General features: G+C 43.8%; 1 protein-coding gene across 1 annotated transcript in view; it reads right to left on the bottom strand.

Moving 5' to 3' along the window:
* Positions 1-6272: 6272 nt before the first annotated feature.
* Positions 6273-22303, bottom strand: part of ERP27 (endoplasmic reticulum protein 27) — a 20281-nt gene continuing 4250 nt past the window's right edge. The window contains exons 3-7 of the mRNA XM_057385395.1: positions 21997-22134; positions 17780-17893; positions 14710-14835; positions 7427-7624; positions 6273-6780 (exon numbers count right to left, since the gene is read on the bottom strand). Coding sequence (XP_057241378.1) covers positions 6736-6780; positions 7427-7624; positions 14710-14835; positions 17780-17893; positions 21997-22134 — 621 coding nt within the window. The 3' untranslated portion in view covers positions 6273-6735. The remainder of the gene's footprint in view (positions 6781-7426; positions 7625-14709; positions 14836-17779; positions 17894-21996; positions 22135-22303) is intronic.

Raw genomic sequence — 22303 nt, 5'->3', positions numbered from 1 at the left:
CTTCTTTGTTCTTAGTGGAAGCTTTTCGTACTTTTGTCAGTGATCTGGGGAATRGGTTCTCTGGGAAGGCTCTAAGTGGGTGATGCAGCCTGAGGAGAAACAGACCAGGATGGTTCTTGTCCACAAACGGAGTCCCCTCCCATGCATGGTGCCCATCTGTGATATGTCTGTCTGTCACAGAGAAATGCACAGAGACAGATTCAATATATTAAACATAAATAAAGCAGCACCAAGTCTTTGGCGGATCATCACAGCTGGAAGCAGAAGCCAACTACTTCAGGAGCTTCGAGTTTTGCACATTTGATGGATTCCCAGCATAAGGACAGATATTCAGATAAACCCAGCCCAAATTGAAGTAAATAATCCTGCATGAATTTTCAAGAAGGTGGCACTGAAATGAATTGGAGAACATTGGTACCATTCAAGGCAATGGGCAAGAAGCAGCTCCCAATCAGGTCATCCTGAGGGGTTTGAGGGTCCCAACAAGGATGTGAGGGTATATTATGAGCAGGTCTACAGTACCTTTAGCATAAAAAAAACTAATGATGCAGTTTTGGGACTTTCCCCCTCTGCCCAACACCTAGTCTCACAAAGTAGCACCAGTAGCACCTTTAGAGACCACTGCCCTATTTTCAGGTGTAATGATCATTTGAAAGTGGGGACAGGACAAGCAGACACACAAACCACCTCATTTCCATAGGAATAGCCAAAGAAAGGATCCCACTCGATCTGGTAAAATGCTGGTAAAATAGTTTCTAAAGTTCAAAATGTCCTGGATACAGTTATCTTTATTATAAAAGAAGGGTTTTATTATCTTAGATCACAAAGCCAGATTTGCCAAGAAGGACTTCACTGAAATACCAGTCTCAGGACTCAGAGATCAAACAGAAACCTTTGAACAGRGCCCCCAGACAAAGTGCTAATCCATTTGCTTGTGTTGCTTAAGTCTTGTTTCATCACCACTCTGATGGATGGTGCCTGGTGGGTTTTCTCTGTTCTCTTTTTCCAAAGGATGTTTGTTCTTTTTTAAAAGGGAGTGCCTGGRGCACATGCAATATGGCAGGCATGTTTGCCTGGGAGCAGCAGTATTATACTTGAGGCAGAGCTGCCTCCAGAGCATGGGTATGGGCAAAAAGAGAAATAAAGTCACACCAGTGTCAGAGGACCTGTCACTTGCACAGAAACAGGGAGGCAGCAGGGAGGAGGAGGCTGGAGCCAGCCCTGTCCTGGAGACTGAGAGGGGACATGTGGAGTACCTTGCTCTCCCAAGCCTCCGTGCTGCTTGCAGACAGCATGGCAGAAAGACGAGACCCTGGTTTGGGATACTGAGAACAACCTCAACAAGGTGATTCTTAGGTCACCCTACATCTGCCTGCCCCTCTGTGGGAGAGTGGTTTGTGTCTCTGTGGCGGTGGGTGAGTGATCTGATCACAGCAGGGACACCAAAGATAGGCTGTTTCCATCTTAGGTATGTGCAAGATGGAAGCACTCGAAAGACCCATTAACCATGGCAGCATCCAAACTCCTGGATGATAGAACAGATCTGTGAAAAGAAGATYGATGAATATTTAAAGATAGTTGATCATTTGATATTTGATTTRGTAATCATTTGATACCTCAGTTAGAGTGTGAAAAACAGCCTTTAATCTTAACAATACCTTCCTTTCTGCTACTGTCTTGCCAAGACTGAAATGTGCCAAGCAAGGACTCATTCACATTTTCCTCTTACCTGCCATAGATGCTTCTTGATTATGCAAATGTACCTTCTTTTTATGTTTGTAATAAAATATTTTAAATGCGATTATATCTAAATATCTGGTAATTTTTCAAAATAATATTAAAATTTTTACGCAAATATATCTTCTGAATGTTTGCTTAACACAATATTTTCTCTACTGCTAGAATCCTAACAGAGCATAAAACCTGAAAATTTTGCTACAAGATAGGATGTGAAATCCAGGATGCCCAGGGTTTCAAGAAAACACAGCAACTGCTTGGAGAAAGCCATGTGGCAAGGTAGTACATTCACCATCAGATCGCAAAAGAATCAGGCAATTTGTCCAGGAGGAAGGGTCTTACTGGAAGGAGGAAGAGATGGAGGGAAAACAATGATCCAGATCTATTCAGTTTCGGCTGTGGCAAACAAGCAACCAAATAAGACAGCCTTTAACTCACGGTKAAAGGCTGACATTTCAACTTCAGAAAAAAGCCATTGGGAGTCAGGGGGAAATGGAAGGTGAAGGGGAAGTATGGCTCACATTCAGGAGATCTGGATGCAGAAGATCTGGGCTCTCTCTCCAGCTCTGCCTACAGGCTTCATCAACAGTCTGGGGTAAGTTACTGTCTGTCTCTTCTGTTTCTCAGCCAAAGAGCAGAAAAAATTGGCCAAGGAAAATAAAGTCTTGATTGTAATGGGAAGTCATGATACATCCAGGAACAACACCCACATTGACTTCCAAAATACCAAAGAATACTCTGAGCACAACAGATTTATATTGAAAATATCACATCTGTCTTTCAGGCATGCAGCCCTCTATTATTTAGTGGAGAAGAAAACAGATGAACATTTTTTTCTTGAAGTGATTATTCTATCCCTTCCAGTGATTAACAGCAACAGAAAAATAGCAGGAGAGCTGCAAGTTCCCATCCTGCTCTTCTGATAGCTGATTAGAGTATCCAAGGACTTGGCACATGTCTGCAGTTGCCCTCACAGATAAAGGAACCAGAATTGGACTACACCCATGGTGTATCTTTTAGTACCTGTGGAAGTAATGATGTGCTGTTTCAGGCTGGACTGAAAATTGCATATAGCAATACCATCAATGCCTCATCTACTAGATAAAAGGCAAGAAATAATGCTGGTGATGTAGACATAAAAAACACATGACATGGGTGGCACAGAATCATGCTAAGCCCCTAAYAAGATGATGAAATATGGGTTCTGGYCTAGGAAGARAGGAAGGKGGGAGACATGAAGAATGTACAATACTCATAACACAGGGATAGCGAGAAATCTGGAGCACTCACACRGCCCATGTGTTAAGGCTGGAGATCAGATGTGGCTGGCATCTCAATCTGTATGTGGACAAGATATGGGGTTCTCCAGGGGCTGTTGTGATCCATGGAGGATTCAACAGCTCGAGCCCTGGTGAGCGTGTGGGAAGGAGGGCACAGTGCTGTTTGCAGCTGTGAYACAGAGAGCAGCTCTGCATAGCTGCCATATGTGGGTGCCTGGTGCAGGCAGGGATGCTGTTATCCATGGACCTTTCCTCTAAGCTGAGGAAAAGTGCTGCTTTACAGATCATGCAACTAGCCTGCCTGCCTGGATTTRCAAGTACTTTAGCAAAGAAGGGAGAAATTCAAATGAGAGAACAAGTACTCTCTTATTCAATGTGCATCTTGTGGTTTTGCAGGTTTTTCCACTGAAAATGTTCMTCTGAAGTTTCCTTAGTGACTAAGCCAAAATAGATCAAAGAGGTATTTGATTTGCAGCCTTAGAAGAAAACACTTCTGTGTTCCCTTCTCCATCATTATCAGTTCTCTGTGGTATCCACCCAGCACCTTCCCTCATTGACCCCCTACTTCTCTCTAAACAGCCTTTGGCTCTTCCTGGCCCCCCTCCTTCACCATCCTGCACACCGCTATCCCAGTTATATCCTTCAGACAATGTTTCYTCCTCCTGTGTCAACTGTCCTCACCTCTTTGCCAGTCTGTGGGCTGCTGTTAGTGGTACAGRGAGGAAGCCATCCTGTGGGGAGGTGACTAAGAATGGCTAAATCCTGTGATCTGTCCACGAGCAATAGAGAGTTTATTTGTAATATTGCTGCCCATATTTATTGGTACATCTTCCTTCCAGATTAGCTCCCCTTGGCCCCTCAGTACGAGACATGGAGTTCCTGGAGCWGTTCCAGCAGAGGGCTACAAAGAWGATTCAGGGACTGGAGCATTTCTMTTATGAGGAAAGGCTGAGGGAGCTGGGCCTGTTCAGCCTCGAGAAGAGATGACTGAAAGGGARCCTCATCAATGTCTGCAATCTGAAGGGRGTGTGTCARGAGGATGGAGCCAGGCTCTTCYCAGYGGCACCAAGCAACACGRCAAGAGGCAACAGGCAGAAACTGATGCMCAGGAAGTTTTATCTGAATATGAGGAAGAACTTTTTTACATTTTGGGTGACTGAGCACTGGAACAGATTGCCCAGAGAGGCTGTGGATTCTGCCTCACTTGGAGATACTCAAGAAGCATCTGCACACAATCCTGTGCAATGTGCTCTGGGATGACCCTGTTTGAGCAGGGAGCTTGGACCAGATGACCCAYTGTGGTCCCTTCCAACAWGACCCATKCTGTGATTCTGTGAACAGAGCTGTCGGACAGCTATGCCCTTCCTCCATCTGCAATAAGGACAACAATGGTTACTACCATATATTGCTCTAAATCATCACAATCTCCTCCCTGTSCTGGRCACTCAGRCCCAGCTCAGTGCTGGACTTCCATGCATGAGATGGAATCTGACATAGGCACCATGAAGTTCATCCTGTGACAGCTTGTGGTGAATATCTTAGAAATTTTTTAAAAATTTTTATTCAAAGTTAGCAGGGTCCCTAAAACAAAGGAAGAAGTTTTGGTCCTGCCTTGCTGTGCTGGTAGTTGACTCAGCATGAATAAGGCACCTGGCCTGGGGGATGATCTTCCCTTCATGCTGGCAGTCAGAGACCTCTCAGCATCTCCCAGCCACTGCCAGGAGCAGGAGCAATGCTGACAAGGCAGACTCACATGMAGAAACCAGAGCCTGCTCCTCTTCTTCAGTATAGGTACAAAGGCTGTTCGGTCCTTCTGCAGTCAGACTCTGCAGCTCAGGGCCCCTCACAGGCAGATCCATAACTCTGTGTGCAAGTGGGACTGAAGTGACAAAGCTGAGGGACAGATTTTCATATGCAAAGTCTTGGTTCAGCCTGCAGCAGATGAGGGCTAGTTCACCTCTGAGCAACACTTCATTATTTAATGTCACACACAGTGGTTCAGAAATAAAATAAAAATATATAAGTCCCCCTGCTGAATCTCCAGGTCTCTGTAACATTCTGCTTTTGGAGATATTCAAATCCTTTCTCACCAAAGATGGATATGTAACTGTATCTTCTACAACACAACCCAATTCCCTGTTCCCTGGGGTAAAGACAGCAGCTCTCACACGCCTCTGCAGCCTCACTTTCCTGCTAGGCAAACTGAGCTTCTATCTTAGATATTTTGRATGTCCTTTGAGTTCAGATGCTGCTGCAGAGCAGGGGTTCTTATACCACAGTATGTCTGCAATGTTCGGGTGAACAGGGGCCCCTTCATCCTGCCCTCTGTCASTTTGCATCTAGCACTTCCTCCCTTTGAAAACCAAACCAGCCTCCCCAGACAGCTCAAAACATCTGGGCCATGTACATCACAAGTTCAGGTCAGATATAATACAATGGGGCACAAAAACCAAAAATAAAGCAAACAAGAGATAGACCCATGCACATGATTCTGCCTGTGGTTTCTATCTCAAATGCCCTATCGGAGTGGCTAAGCCCACCAAAGCTGCATTGCAGAAGCCTTTGAGCATGGGGATTAAGGCAGACCYCCTGACTCTATTGCCACCACATCTGTGCACTGCGTGCAGTGCCCCAGGGCTGCCTGTGCTGTGAAAGTCCTGCAGAGCACCACAGAACTGCTGGAGGAGGAGGAGGCTTTTCCTGTGGCTTGCTTGTGGCTCCCAAGTTTGTTAGTYAGATGCAGAGTTCTGTAGGGTGCAGAGGGAATTAAACTCCCCAGTGTACATAATGAAGCTCATGAAAAGTTATCCCTATAATTAGCTGTGTACACAGCGAGCACAGTCACTGGGGACACTGCTTTTACTCCCAGGCTTGTTTGCAGAACCAGAGCTTCGCTCATGTCCTATTTTGTTTCCCTGCMGTACTGAGGAAAAGTCACGTCTCTGTGCCCAATTTCTGCAGCTGACCAAGACACAGACTTCAGACATTTGTGCACCAGGCCAGTGCCCCCACACTGTTTACTGTGGACCGCTGTCCTGCATGACACTGGAAACTCCCATCCTGGTGGAAATATCTCTTCATGATGGGTCCATTTCCACAGGGAATTATTCTTAGTAACCAACATGACTGGTTAGGCATTGCCTTGGTTAAACTCAGAGAAAGGATTTTTTTATCTTATTCACTCATAAATACAGAGACTTTGTCCTTAAGTGGAAGACAAGGGAGATATAACACATTTGCATAAAAATTCAGGCTATTCACTTACTGCTTTATTYAGTAAAATAAATGGAAAATTTCATGTGACATCAAGCAACAAATCTGTTTGTAGTATCAAGAAAGGCTGACAGTGAATTCCAGCATGGCACCAAAAACCAAAAGAATGAGGAAAACAGATCCTGGGAAATACTAGCCTTATCTCTGATAATGCTGTTTCACAATGCTGCCCTTTGCTCCAGCAGTGTGGCACAAAAGGACATACTGTAGGGCAATTCTAGAGGTCCTGAAGTACTGAAAAAAGAGATCTGTGGCCAACAAATGAGAAGAAATAAGAGAGGAGAGATGCTTGAAGAGAAACAGGCAGYATATATGTACACAGAATGATGATGGGAATCCATGACTGACTTGGCTCAGGAATTGCTGAGCTGGAGGGCAGAGTGAACTCTTCATACACCAGAAACAGATGACTCTGGCTACAATCATCCTGTTGGCTGAGAAAGAATCAGAGTTCTTCATTGAGGGGCTTCTCCTCAGATTCATCTTCTCTCTGAAACACATTAGGAGCGTGAAATCAGTTTTGACATGACTTGGTGATAAAGAAAACAAAAAAACTCAAATGCCCACTCYGCTGTCTACACCACTGCCCCAACTATCTCATTTCCATCCCACAACACAAAGCACCTGTGCTACAGGAGGATGAATTTTGACAGGGAGAGAATCCTTAGGACTGAATGAACATGGAGATTTCCTTGTCCCTCTCTCAGCAGAGACCTCTAGTAGAGTCCTAAGGCCCTATTTGTACACTGTTCTGTAATCTTTGTGATAGATTTAATTCCTGTCCATATCCCTGTCTCTCTGGCCCGGTCTCGTACGCTGCCATCCATTTTCAGCATCCAAAAGCATCCTTCACTTTGTCTCCCTAGCTGTTGCTCCCAAAAGACATATGCTTCACGGAAACCTTCCCACAGCTGCAGAGATCAGTGACTTTTTCTTGTTGTGAGCTAGAAGGCACAGGTCAATGAAGAAAGAGGCTCTGCAAAGACATCCATCTCTGCACTGCCCTAAATCTAATGCTTTTCTGATATTCAGGTGGAAATGTACGTGAAAGAGGGAGGAGTTCAAGGAACTGAAGTCATCTTCCTCAAGAGCCTTATAAACAGCAACATCAAGACCCNCCACCCTCCCACCCTTACCTTTTGCATTTTTTGAAGGAAACGATTACAGAAGTCCTGTACACGTTCAACAGAGATTTCATCCACAGTCAACACATCATGTTCATGATCTGGTGTGTAAAATATAGCSAGAGCTGGCAGCTGGGACTTCTTCAGTTGGAAGTATGACACTACTCGTTCATTGCTCTTCAAATTGCTGTCCAACAGGATAAAGAGAATCTGAGATGGAAATAGGAAAGGAAATGTGAGAAAAACAGAAGCTGAGAAAGAGAACAGATCCCCAAACAATGATCATATGAAGATCAACAGTGATATTTTTCATAAAATGGTCTGAGAAAACCATCCATACTCTGTTAGGACAATACTTTTCTTTGCCACTATCTAGCAGCTTCATGCAGTGCATTTGTCTGTATTTTATTAAGTCCAGACTTGTACTACCAAAGAAAATGTCTTCTTTTCCCTTCAGTATGACAGGAAGRCAGTCTCCACTTCTATTCTCTTAATAGGTGAGGAAACAAGATATCTTTTATCTTAACAGCAAATGTCAAAGAAGCTGAATCCTTTACTTGCATGCTATTTGGATAAGATGCTCACATCCATGCAAGACCCAGAGTAAAAAGGGGTTTTGGTGTGTGAAGGATCAAACTCAATTGCAAGAATGTGGGAATTAAGTACGGGGCATCAGGAGCCTCGAAGGATAAGAACATGAGAGTACCAAAACCAAAGGATGCATTTAAGTGAGCTGCAATCAGCACAAATGAAGATGGAATGATTTGGGAAACAGAGGTTGTTGGCAAGACACCAGTGTTCATACAGCCCAAATGTCTATGCAGCCCAAATGTCCACACAGCCCAAATGTCCACACAGCCTAAATGTCCACACAGCCCAAATGTCCATACAGCCCAGCTCAGTGTAGCATTGTTCAGACCTGGGGAGAGAAACTCAGCAATGAATTAGCCAAGATGAGAATGACCTACAGTTTTCTGTGCTCCCAAAGAATCTTGGAGAACAAGATCAAGCTTAGGATTAGGACTCTGCTGGGATGATCAGAAGACAAACTTTGGTGACAAACTCTATGATTTAATTTTTGAGAGCTAAGTTTCAACTTAGATCTTCCAAGTGCAGTAAGAATACATGCAAACTGAAAATTTCAGAACCTGAAAGATTATCAATGAAATCTACAAYGATTTCTAAAAGTTTTTGTTAGTTTATACATTAATAATAAATACAAATATTATGCATAAAATTTGTAAAAAAAATTAATACAGCAATTAAACAATTTAATCAGTGACCTGATTAAATAGAATCCYTCAGCAGATGAGATCCAAGTAAATGAAATAAATACCCAGCTAGCATGTGTCATTTTATATCCTTTTTACCCTGTGCAAKCCACTGCAATCTAGCATATACAATWACCYATGGACTAGGCTATGGYTTCACTTACACAAGAAAAGKAGAGTTTAAAAAAAACAGAAGAAGTATAATGTGAAAATTATGTGCCCAGTTCCCAGGCTGTGACTCATGTTTTTCTTTCTTTCCAATAAAGAAAACTCAAGTTAGTTCAAAACTTGTTTTCTTCTCTAAAAATAATCTTCATAAATCCTAAATTCTTTACTTATTAAATTTATGTTCTACAAAAAAACAAATATATCTGTAAACTTTCCTAAGCAACAGCCTATGGGAAGAAGRGACAGTTAGGCTGCTGCAAGGTTTAACTTCAGTTACACAATGAAATACAGGAACAGGAGCAGCACTTTCACTGGGTATGTGACATTCACCATTTGTAATTTTTCTTCCAGAAGTCAGCTGTGTCCCAAGAGCAAAAAGCTCATGAGCAGGCAGGTTGTGGGGTACTTCTCCCAGAGGGCTTAATTCATCTTTTCACAGGATAAAACACCAATCTAGAGAAGGGTCACAAATCTAAGGTTCACAAATCTAGAGACTTTTTCTAAGAGCCTTTCAGGTGGAACAGCAATATGTAAGATTTTAGGGCTCTCTTTCCAACTGGAAAGCTGGGAACAGAGGTCAGTGTTGGAGGGAAGCACTTTCAGAGTGTGGGTACAGGAAATGGTACGGCATTTCACCAGTTCATCTCTGTAAGAGATTCCCTAGACAATGTATTTTTTAATTAAATATTAGAAGTTATTAAAATTTTAAAAGTATTGTTGTGTCTACAAAATCTCTACCACATTTAAAACTGATTACTAACATTTTTAAATGGTAATATGAATAAATATTAGTCAATATTCTTCACTTCATCAAGCTTCCAGACTTTGCTAAAACCCCCAAAACGAAAAAGTTGCATGTATTTTATCCACGAATACCAGGAGTAGAGTAAGAATAAAAACCTAAAAAGGCTGGGGTTGGTTTAGAACTCCAAATTCCTTCTTCCTTACAGGAGCAAACAGAAACACATAAACTTGCCCCTCAGACAGAAAGGCTGAGATATCATCATCATCATCATCATCATCATCATTCAGAATTACTAACTTGGATCTCGCTAAAGACTCTCATTTGGCTCCCAGAGTTACGGTGTGCCAAAGTAAAGCGAAGTTTCCTTTTCTACCCATATTCAAAAAATACTGGAAAGAGAGTAAATACATTTGGCTACCATAGCTCAAAAGAAGACACCTTGATGGGTATCAGAATGATGCATTTCTGGTAGGCACCATGACATGGATGAACCCTCCTTCAGCAGAAGGACACTCCATGCATCCTATGCTGGTTGTGTTTCAGGAGTCCCACCAAGGTCTCCATGGTCTCCAGGACATGCCTGTGGGGCAGAATGTGGGATGTGTTGGCCCACAGGCCACAAGCAGTGGGAGGGAGCCTGATCTCCACAGCAGCTGAAAACCAAGGTGTCTCAGTGGGCACACTTCCATGATAGATGCCACGTCGTGGAACTGACATTTTCTCATGAGGAATTAATTTTGTTCTGAGATTTCCAATCAGCTCCAAACATAAAGAATGAACTCAGTAACCATGGGAAGTTATATTGACCATGAGGCAGGATTCACATTGCCCAACTTCAGYTATCCAGATGCCAGTTTGCCTCAGCCCATCACGGATGTAACCTCTACAATAAACAGTGACAGGCACTTTATTCCACCTATTCTAAAAAGGAAGGAAGGATACACCTGTCCTTCTCTCTCAGTGCTGAAAAGAGCCTAAAACCTTTACTCAGACAACTTACCAAAGCTACAGCTCACCAAAACAAATTCCACTTACAATGGCAACTCTCACGTAACTGCTAGAAACCAATTAGTTCCATCCCAAACAGAAAGTTCACTTTCCATTTTGTACTATCCTGTGCAATAGCTGGTTGGGATTTTTTTCATTCTGAAATTATTTCCATGCAAATGTTTCATTTTGTAARCAATCTTCTAGCCTGTGTTCAGAGATCTGCTGCTAGAGGCAGTGAAAGATACTCTCCATGAATGAGGAGCTCCTGACTCAAAATCTCTCCATACACATGGCATTATCTGTGCACTGTCATCTGCAACAAGCTCCCTTTTAGAAAATTTTGTAACTTGTGTTCTCTAGATGTCTTGACAACTTGATTCCTAGCCCAGCACTTTTAGAACAWCAAGTTCCTGGTAGATACTAAGATATGGAATGATGTTATTGCCCAAGGAATTAAAGTTAATTGAAAATGGCACTGCGGTGGTAGGAACCAATTTGACATTGCTTAGTTTTCCCTCTAACAAGCAGAAAGGGTGGTCAAGCCTCATATCCAGTTTTGACTTTGAAGTTCAGAGAGCTGCAGTCTTTATTCTTTTGTAGAATCAAAGAGATCAAATTCTGAAGTTTGAGTAATTTCTTGCATCATAGTATATCAAAGCAAGAAAAAAAATCAGTCATGATTAAAAAAACGTAAAAACTGCTATGAAAACCATTTACTGCAGATATCTATTAAGTGACATTAAAAACCCCATTTTACAGGCTCCTATGTTTATGGCTAGAAGAGGCATCTCTAAATATTATCTGTCTCAGTTCTGGAGTCATCAATATCTCACAAGAAAAATAAAAAGTGTGTGAATGTCTGCAAGAGAAAGGGCATAATCTTTTCATTTCCRTGGAAGAACTCCTGAAGGACACCAGGTGTTTCTCAAAATGCATTTCTAAATGGACCTACATATAAGTTAAAAGAGAGTTTACCAACATCTCTACCCAAATCATTTTGATGTTGGAAACCAATTACGTCAGCTGCAACAAAAACTGCTTTTGTTATTCCACCATCACCTTACTGAGACTTCTACAAACACCCAAGAGTTACACCAGCTGTAATTATCATGTTATACTCTGACACTGTAGAAAGAAAACTGGATATGACTATGCTAGTTTGGCTCAGCAGTGCAAACCCTGACATTTCCTCTGCAGTGCATTTCCTTTCCTTGCCTGGACTCTTGGCAGTACTTTCTCAAATAAGCACACATTTGATTGAAGAGCCAAGAAAGCTGGTGGATTCACTCCTGCAGCTGCAGTGCTCTGAACACTCTTTACAGTTATYGACTGACAATTGTTTCTCAAAGTCTGCTAGAAAACTGCCATATTTCTTATTATTGTTGTCAGCTTATGCTGGCTTAGCATCATCTACCATTTGCATTTTCCTCTCCAACATTTTATAGCTCTCAGGTTTCACAATAAAACCTAGAAAAGCCTAGACTGCCTCCAGGCATTCACTGCTGCTCCAGTTGCAGTTCAGGCTGTTTTCAAATAACAGTCCTCACCATACTGCCTCACAGATCYTCCAGCTGAAAATCTCAGCTTCCTCTCAGGCAGAAGTGCAAACACCACAAAACAAAGATGAAAGGATCATAATCCAGAAACTGGCAGGTGAAGCACCTCCTTATGCTCTATTAACAGTTGGGCTCAATGATCTTAGGGGTCCTTTCCAACCTCAGTGATTCCACAATTTTACAGTTTTTTTCACTCTTTGGGGCCAGTCAGTCAGCAGCAGCAGCAGCAGTTCCTCTTTGTCTTTCCGAGCAATAAGTTTCTCTTTCCCCTCTCACTGGTGATGACAATGACAAGGGCTGCTCTTCCTCAGTGTGCAGCAGAAATGTGTGGCAGGATCTGTACCCCTTCTCCTGCCTGTAAACCCTTCTAGGGCTCTGTTTGTGCTGGGCACTGGCTTGCAGAAATGCTGCAGCACACAGCAGGTATGCCCACTCTGTTCTGGCACTCTGCAATCCCAGTGAAGCAGTGCTGGATGCAGTGGTRTGTACTCACAGGGAGCCTGAACAGCTCTCTGCTGCACAGCAATGATTCCTTGCTCAAACTGACAGCACTAACCCCTCAGCACAAAGAAGGCTTCCACCACTATCCCACAGAATAGGAATTATTCACTGCTAATCCTCAATAAAATTCAARTCGAGAATCTTGCATTTATTCTCAGACAATCTGCAAGCTGCAAAAAGGAAAAATCTAATAAATCCTTGACTTATTTTGAAGCAAACCTCAGTTAACTTGGTAATCCTGACAACACATAACTTCATTTAGGAAAATTAGCCAGCAGGGATTTCCGGGGTATTGTGCGGTGGCTGCCACTGACACCCAAACTAACTCATGTCTTTCTACATGACAGAACAATGGAAGATAAACCTAAGTGAGCAGYTTACTCTGCTTACTCCTTACTATCCAGATACAAAAATCAAACACAGGGACCCCAGCACTCTCTTGCTGCTTTCTAGGAGGGCAGTCCAAAATAGAATTTACTTGTAAGAGCGCCACTCCTTCTGGAAAAGCARCTTATTAGACTCTAAGTTCCTTCATGTTTGTGTCCTCAAGAACCATTGCAGTAAAGTAGAAATAATTAGTCAAATCCCCACATCTTTAATGTTTATATTTTTCTCTGGCAAACTTCTAGGCTGATTTAGTGGGAAACTTGCCCACACAAATAAAGTTTTTTTTTTTTAAAGTATTTGGCTTGCTGAGAATTCATAAATTGTCTGAACTTCAGCACAACATTTTATCCAATGATTTGTGAAATATTTCTAGGAAAATTATTGCTATTTTCTCAGATCTAGGCATGTCACATGATAACTAGACACAGCTGCATCAGCAAAGCATAGTGATGCTAAACAGCATTGTGTTAAAAGAGATAGCTGCTGAGGGGAGACCCGTATCAGACTCTGCTTCTCATGGAGARCAGTGGTAAGGGTGTCACTTTAACACACACCTCACAATAGATAAATGGAATTTTACAGATAAATTAATTTTCTTTTATAACTACATATCCATCAAAGCAAAACACTTTTGAAGTGACCTTTTGATTTTGATGCAYAGTTTCTGCCTAGTCTCTTGCCAATGGGGAGGGAAGATGTAAAGACCCAAAGTAGTCCTGCCCTAAACAAGTCTCAAGACTTTTCAGAATGCAGGGTTCTGAGATGGYCCCTGATTCAAAGGTGAGTATATATTTGATTTCTAATCTGTCCCTTCAATACCAAAACCAGATGCACGCAGATGTTCTATTATCAAATCCCAATTCTTTCCAGCTCCACACTTCTCAGAGGAAGATCTCTTCATGCTCCTCAGCTCGCCGATGCTTTCCAGCTTCCATATTCTGTGATTCCCTCTCATCTGCTGCTCTCCCTTACCACAAATAACTTCCTATTGCTCCCAATCCTCCTTTGCTTGCCAAATCATTCCTCTGTTTCTTGTACACAAATTCTGCTGTAATCCAGCTGCTGCCAGAGAATCAGCCATAGGATGATTTACTATTTGGGAAGCTCTCTTCACAGAGGAATGGGATTCAAGAAAAATTTCTCTGAAACACCTCATCTATTTCATCACCTTAGTGTGGAATATCTAAGAAATCAATTTGCAGCTCCTTTAAAACAGCCRTTTACCCAGGATCCAGCCAGAAGTCTAATGGTTAAGAAGCACTGACATTATTTGCTATCTGGTCACTTATATAAGGCTCCTTGGCGTCCTGCAGGCTGTAGACACAAATTCATTTCTCACATCAGTGGAATGCAACTATTGCCAGACTGAATTGCAGCAGCTGTGTGGCCACCTCTCAGTACAAGGGAACAAAACTGGACTAAAAGGAACAAAACACACCATATTTCACCAGGACAGAAGAGCAGGATACAGAGATTATTTTTCCTGTGCAGTGGCAAACTGGCAAAAGATGAACAGAACCAACCCCTCCACTTAATTATCCAGATAATCCTCTGTTCCTGCTCTTGATCTTTGCTGTCATAATTTGCAAAAGAGTKTATGCCCTCCCCATTCATGGCAGAAATCACAGCTCTTTTTTTGCTCCCCAACAGCCCCTCTTTCTCTCAGTTTGGACTTACCTTCTCCTTGTAAAGTTCTGCCGCTGCCCGAAACTTGCTCATTCGCTCAGGGTGCTTTGGGGACATCTTGTCTGTGATCAGGAGCAGGTTAAACTGGAGTGAACTCTGCATCACACCTATTGCTGTCTGCCCAGCACAGAGASAGAAACACACACAGGCAAGGAGACTGAGAACACAGTTTGCATTGGGTGCAGTGGGACATATGTCCACATGGCTCAGCTGGGGTTTCTCTGAAAATCATCCTCACAAGCAGCACAGATTTCTTTGAAGCAGGGGGGATCAATCTGGGTTCTTTGCAGAAGCACTTAACCTCCTGGCTTTGGTTATTTCCCAGATAGGAGTCTGAARACCACAAAGGTCCATCACTGGCCTCAAGATAGTGACTAGGCAAGGATTGGGAAGAGGATTAGGGCTGAATACAGCAAGCTGAAGGCTMGAGCAAAGATGTGAAGAGCAAGGCCAGCAAAAGTTGAATATAAGGGTGTCCTAAATCGCTGAGGTCCAGCATCTGYCTGTGAGAAAGAAAGTGGGAAAGATTTGTGGTATCAAGGTTGGTGTTTGTCCTTTTCTTTCTTTAGTGTTACATTGTGTGTAGGATGAGAATGAGCCTAGAGTTTCAGCAGCCCAATGGCCTGTCCACTCCTCAGTGGTGAGGGTTAAAATTGCCTCTGCAGTCCCACAGTGAGAGAAAGCCCTGGACAAGGGCCAAACAAGCACTACACACTGAGTCTCTGTGGGGAGACAGGACTGGCACTGCCTGAGAAGCCACGGCACCATCTCCATGAACTCGCTCACTTGTCTTCTCACTTCTCCTTCCGMCAGCTTCCTGCAGGCCTGCAGTCTCTCCCTCAAATTAAACACTAGTGGGCCAGACCTGTTACCTCCCCCGTGCCACTGAAACCACAGAGACACAGACTATATAGCTCCCCATCAGTGGGAGCAGAAAGTTTCCACATGCTCCAGGAGTAACAAGGAAGGGGTCAGGGAGTGCGTGCTGGCAACAGCTGTGCATTACAGAGCATCTTGTTTTTGGCAGACGGGACTCTGCTGTCAGCCTAATGTTTATTAGACATTTTGTATCCCTTCCATTTTCTGTTGGTGTGCAGCTGAGGCAGGGGACAGTAGAGGGGAGAGCATTAGAAGACCTCATGAAAGAGGATGAGGCTGGAGGTGAGTGTGAAGCCAGCCAGCACCAAGTCCCATGACAAGGCTGGGGTGAGAGCGGRCAGGGCTGGAGCAGCAGCTCCTCCAGCAGCTGCACACAAAGGTGTGCCTGTCCACACAACCTTGTGTAAGAGCAATCAGCAGAGCTCATCGGCATGGCTGGGTCACATCTGACTCTCCTGAAAGCCCACAGGGTAAACAGTGCCTAAAAATTCCTGAAGTATGTGGGAGAAACAGTAAGGGCCCCAGTATTGGGAGAGAAATTCTTGGCAGTGCTTGGTGCGAGCCATGTGACTCCATTATCTGCTGACCTGCAGCATTTCTGGATGCAAAMAGTATGTGCACTGGGAATAAATATTTATGGAAAACCAAGCTACCTCAGAGAAGCTGCGAGGGCTTTGGGCCAGAGACTGCAGGAGGCACTGTTAATTGCAGCACCTTGATGGTGCTCAAAAGGGCCTGGGAAAAAAACCTGTAAAAACATMTGTACTGACAGTCAGGGTGGAGGAGACTAGCTGAACAGCTGAGGAATTCTCAGTCAGGGACACAGCCTGGCTGCCAAACAGGACACCAGGCAGTGAGACCCCAAAGCATCAACAGAAATGCATAGAGAGAGACATGGTCCCATGAATAGCAAAAGGATGCCATAGGGGTTCCAAGGCTTCAGAAGATTTAGGAAACTACAAAGAGAAGAACAGGTCACTGCTGATGTGACTTGGATGTTCTCAAAGGGCTGTTAGGCCAGTGGGGCAGAATATAGCAGTCCCCAGAAATATTCTGTGATTTCAAAACATATTTTTCCCATATGAAGATGAAAAAACAAATCCTTTCTTTTTGGTTGCAGAAAAATCAAACTCCTACCATCTTTCATTGTGAAAAAAAAGTTAAATTTCAAAACAAAATACTCTCCTACTAGTGGGCTGTGACTGAATTTACTGAATGTGCCAGTTGTTTTAGGTGATCTTTGGGTTTGTCTTGGAAAGGTATAGCTTTCTATAGCCTTAYAGAAGGCCCCAACACATTGGGCCATTCTACAAACCAAGCCTGATCAGCGCTGTCATAGCTATCCAGAAGGCCACAAAATACCCCATCAGCAATGATAAAGTCTCATCCTTGCAGCATCTGGGGCTTCTAAAACCTACTGACTCCACAGCAATGAGGCCAGAGAACTGCTGGGATTTTAGAGGAACCTAAATCCTTGGTCCGCCTCTACAGCAGGCACGAGCACTGGCACCCTGCCACAGCCAGTCAGATTGGTGAGCCAATGAAGATGGCCAGCATGGACGCATTCTAAGCCAAACTGTGTGTTAYTTGTTTGTTTCTTTGTTTTGGTGGTCTTTATTGTTGTTGAACTGATGAATTCTGGAGGAATGGATAGAAGGGATGGGAACGATTTTGCTTAGGAAGTTTCCAGCCCACTCTTGAATATGCATTCAAAAACCTGGGCTTACATCAAACCCTATGTGCTGAGTGATGCAGAAAAACTTGTCTTCTGAGAGCAGGTCATTTGGGCTTCCATGTTTCCCCAAGCTTTTCAAAGAGAGGGCATTCTGGATGAGCTGGCTATGCAGGCTTAGCACAACATAGCAAATGTCCATGGAAGGAAGCAGCACTGCATGCAGGAGTAGTAAGAAATGGAGTCCTCTGCCCCTCAATACCCCAAATTTACTGGAAAGCTAAAGGAACTGTGATCACTCCCTTCCTCTCCCACCACACTCATGCCCCAGCAAATCTGCTTCCAGTCCATGTATGGAGTAGCAGTGAAAAGCTGTGTGGCTTCCTCAGTCCCGTCTCTGCTGCTGCTCCAACCCTCACACACATCTGGGTTGGAGCAAACCGGGGCCAGAGGACACCATGAGGAGAAGGCCAAGCGCAAGGGTGAGGACTGCAGGGAGCTGGTCATTACCACAGGGTCGTACTCTGTCACCAGGCGGAGCTCATTCATCCGAATGAAACGAGTCAGCTTCTTGGTATCCACATCCCCGTTGTTCATATCCAGATCCCTCCGGTCATTGTCCACCTGAGGATATGCAAAGACACCTAGAGTCACAGCTGTCCTCTCGTCTCAGCACCTCCTCCAGAGGTGCACTCACTCACAGAGACACCCATCCCTTGGAACACCACCATCCTCCCTCCCACTACTCAATCCCCACCTCTCCCCACCACCACTTCTGGAGGTCTAGAACCTACAGGAGCCAGCCTGCACTTTGAGGTAAAGATCTCCCAGCCTTCTCCAGCTTCCCAAGGACAAGGCAAGCTCATGGTATGACAGAAACCTCTTAGGACTCCAGACATCCCTATGCTATCAGCTCTCAATGCACTGGAGACAGGGAGAATTAGCTGACAAACTGTTCTAGGCATTGTGGAGAGAAGTCATTAAAGAGCCTAACTCCTCACATCAATATCRGCTTTATGTCCCTTTTAAAAATCTTCATGTGCTTATTCTGTTTCATCTACAAGTAATAAACATTGGCATCGACCAGTATGGAATTCCTGGAAACATTGTGCAAGCAGGAAATCTCTCCAATAAAAAGAGGATTTTTCTTCCAGTACAGCAGGGGAAAAGAAATAAAAAATAAAAAAAATATTGGGCCCAGCATATTTCAGATTTAGAGGAAAATCCATCCTGCCACACATCTCCCCACACTTCATCCCCTCAAACTGATGTGATTTGAGATTTTTATGACCTGGTAAACAAATGAAATCAGGCAACTGTTGAATGATAGCTAAATCACCAGAGTTTAGGGTAGAGTTCCTGCGCAGGATGTGATGGAGTTAAGCTATGGGGACAATGGTCTCTGACATGAACTAGTATAGAAGTTTGGGATTTGAAAGCCATTGAACACATGTTGAATGAGGTTAATGGGGCTGASAAGCAGTATTTTTCTCTGTGTCTGGGCAACCTCTGAAAGTGCTTGTGTTAGTTTTTCCAGTCGTGTGCAGACACCTAAAGCCATTTTTGCTGTTCTGTGGTCACTGGCAAGGTCTTTGATACGAGTCATCCGCCCTGTCTGACAACACAAGCTGGTGCTTTTCAGACRGTGTGGCCTGATTCCTCTCACACATTTTCCTCCTGCATAATGTGAAGGGGCAGCTCTGCTCAAGTAAATAATATCAGAACAGTGTATAACCTGGGTGGGTGAGATCAGACAGGCCTTGGGAATCAATCTAAAGCAGCCTGGACTCTACAGAAAGGCTTCCCTTTTCTTTCATGGGCTTCTGAAAACATCTCATTTCCATTTAGGGATATTAACATCTTGAATCTGCACTCAGCATTTATTTTTTTTTATAAAATTACGCTGGAAAATAGCCTACATGTCTCAGATTGATTTTGTGCAAATTCTGTATTCCTATTCTGTTGGTTTGTATGCCCAGAAGTGTCTGCACCTTTAAACGCGACCTGGAAGAAGGGTCAGGGACAGCGCGGGCAGTTTAAAAGCCGGKGCTGCCATGCTGCCGTTTGCTTTTGTAGCTYAGCTCGTGGGCTTTTRWGCTCAGCTCGGCGCAGCGGGAGTCCTTGMGCACTGTGTGAAGGGGAGTACATTGTTGCCGTTTAGCTAGCTCGSGTTTGTTAGCTGTGGCAAACATCTTTTCTCTGATCCACCATCCCTTTTTCTCCGACTCGTGTGATTTTTCTTCTGGAGCAATTCAGCAGCTGGGGGGAAGAAGCCTCGCGGCTCCGTCTCATCCCAGACTCCAGAATAAGCCAAGCCGGCGACAGAAAAACACACCGAGCCCTCTGCTTCATCCACAGTGAAGAAAGGACTGTAATCCAGGTTTTGCCACTGTTGCAGGAGCAGCCATGTAGGGTTTTTTGATTTTTTTTTTTTTTTTTTTTTTTTTTTTTTTTTTTTTTTTTTTGGTCCCAGGGACAGGAGCCGCATTTTTTTTTTCTCCACACCACATGGCGAGTGGCTGTGGGGGCGGGAGCGGCGTGTGTTCCTRTTACTTTTTATCTGTGTCCTGTGGGCACTGTGCTTTGTTAATAAACTTTTATTTTTCTCTTCACTTTTGCCCAAACATCTATTTCAAAACAAAAATTAGCAAAGTTTTCACTTCAGAGGAAACATTTACTCTGTAACATTTTTCTCTGAAAACATTGTTTCAAACCGAGACACTACATTTAATAGTTGAAGCTCTAGTCAAAATGACTTCATCACTCCWTACAATTAGGTTGTTAGCGTCTGTTAATTATGTTCTTTTTTAGGTCTATTAGGCTTCCTTATTAGAATAAATCAGTTTCTTTCCACTGTATACAAAGAAGTCTCATGGGTTCACACAGTCCCTCCTACTACTGTAATTATGGTTTAAACTTMTAAGCATTATAAGTGTTTTATACTATGCAAAGGCAAAGAAAAAATTAATTTATGCTTCTGATTCACTTCTATCCTGATGACGCATCTTTGCATCCTTCAAATGAGTATTTGATTCCAAGCTCCTATATCCGTTCTTTTAAAATTCCTTTTTATCTCTGACCTCTTACTCCTACACATTATTCAGCACAGGATAAAAAGAAAAATAATGTGTCTGATAACTTAAGAAAAACTGACAATCAGACAAGTGAATTGTCAACCACATCTGAACCTGACTAGTGTAGGCTGGGTTTTTTTCCCTATTAAACGAGAGTTCAGTTGCAAAAACTGGAATCCAAAGAAAGAATATTCAATATAATACAAATTCCAACAATCCAAACACTTTCTTTTATCAAACTCTCTTGCAGCACCGTCATCCTCACTATATGCCATAGTGCAAAAACAAAGAATCTTTTCAATATTTCTGGATCAAAACCACAATGACTAAGAAACAAAATTGAAATGGGTGTTGCTTGAAGTTGCAACATCTAGACATAGCAAATAAAAGGTTAAATAAAAGGAGCTGCCTAGCTATTGCTCATTCTTAGATCATTCTTTTTAAATTATTTGAATAATGTCAGTGGTAAACACGGTGCAGGAAATKATGAGAAAGAAAAGAGAACACACTGTCTTTGCCCAGTTTTTGTACAACCAGGATCTAGAACCTGGCCAAGCTGCCATATTTAGTTTCCCTAGAACATGTAGTGTGCATCCATGTCTCTCCATCTTAAGCACTTAGAGTTCTTGTGATGCAATTCTTCACTGGCTTTTCTGTGGTGTCTGGGAGCCCCTTCCTTCCTCTTCAGACACACCTACCTCTGCAGTCTTCAACTGCCATGCTTGTGTGAGAAGGGGAGACGTGAGGAAGTTGACACAACAAGTAGAATACTTGCTTTCAGCTTTTCTTAGTATTCCTGCAGCAAGTACATGGCCCTTCCCAGTACCATCTCCTTAAATTTCAGCAAACATAGCTACATTGAGGCACYGGCAGCTAGAGCTGGAGTCAACAGAGATTTGATCTTGCACAGAATTCATCCCTAAGAAACTCCAAAGCAAGATTTCTAATGCCTAAAGGGTATTKGGGAAATGAGTCTGCAAACCACAGTGTAGGGTGGCATGGCATCTCTTAACTGCAGAGACCTAGTCTGGATCTGTTTTCTGTCATGATGGAAAAGTTTTGAAYGCTAGGAGACAGCTTTGCCTGCCTGAAGTGACACTTGCCAAGTTTTGGTATCAAGCCTGCTGTGTTGATCCATTGTAACATGGACTCCAGACACTTTTCATGCGTCTCAGGACCATTTCCAAAACCACAGAAACCCCATCCAAGTTAATGCCAAGCTCCAGGCAGGTCATGCAGAAACACAGGCATTGCTCTCAGCAGAGCACTGGGTGCTGAACCAAAACCATAGGGCAAACACCAAAACAGGAGAATCTTACCAGGTGTAATTAATGCTCCGTGTCTCTGTGACAGGCACTTTGTCGCTGAAAAGCAAAAGGCCTCTTTGGTGCAGGAATGGGGATTTACTTTGATGTGGGCAGGCAGCCTGACTGCCAATGACAACCCTATTTTTGGCTTTCCCTAAGGAGAGATGAGTTTTATGTTTTTTACCACTGAAAGTACTCGTCCTAGAGCCTGTCCCACCCACACGAGCGGGCCTAGGGACSAGGAACCCAACGCTCATGCTGGGGACGAAGGTTTTTCGCCGGCAGCATATTCCCGAGGAGGGAGCTGCTCATGATGYCCCTCATGCCGCGCCGCGGGTCCACGCACCCTGCGGAACAGCGAGACGGTGTTAGCCGAGGCGCCGTAGTGAGACAGGACGGCAGCGCTGGTGCTGAGGCCGAAGGGMACCTCCGTGATCTGTCCGGCAGTCAGGCGAAACTGCTCCGCTTCGGGGCTCTGCGGGTCCTGTGGGGGCAGAGGAGAGCGGGTGAGGGGCCGAGCCGAGCGGGACCCGGGGACAGACCCGGCACAGGCACAGGCACAGGCACAGGCACGGGCACCGGCACTGCACAGGCACAGGCACAGGCACCGGCACAGGCACAGGCACAGGCACAGGCACAGGCACAGGCACAGG

Source organism: Malurus melanocephalus, unplaced genomic scaffold, assembly GCF_030028575.1.
Source record: "Malurus melanocephalus ecotype Western Australia unplaced genomic scaffold, MMel_1.1 scaffold_16, whole genome shotgun sequence".
Lineage (NCBI taxonomy): Eukaryota > Metazoa > Chordata > Aves > Passeriformes > Maluridae > Malurus > Malurus melanocephalus.
Note: the sequence above shows the minus strand (reverse complement) of the source record. Positions and strands in the feature narration are given on the sequence as shown.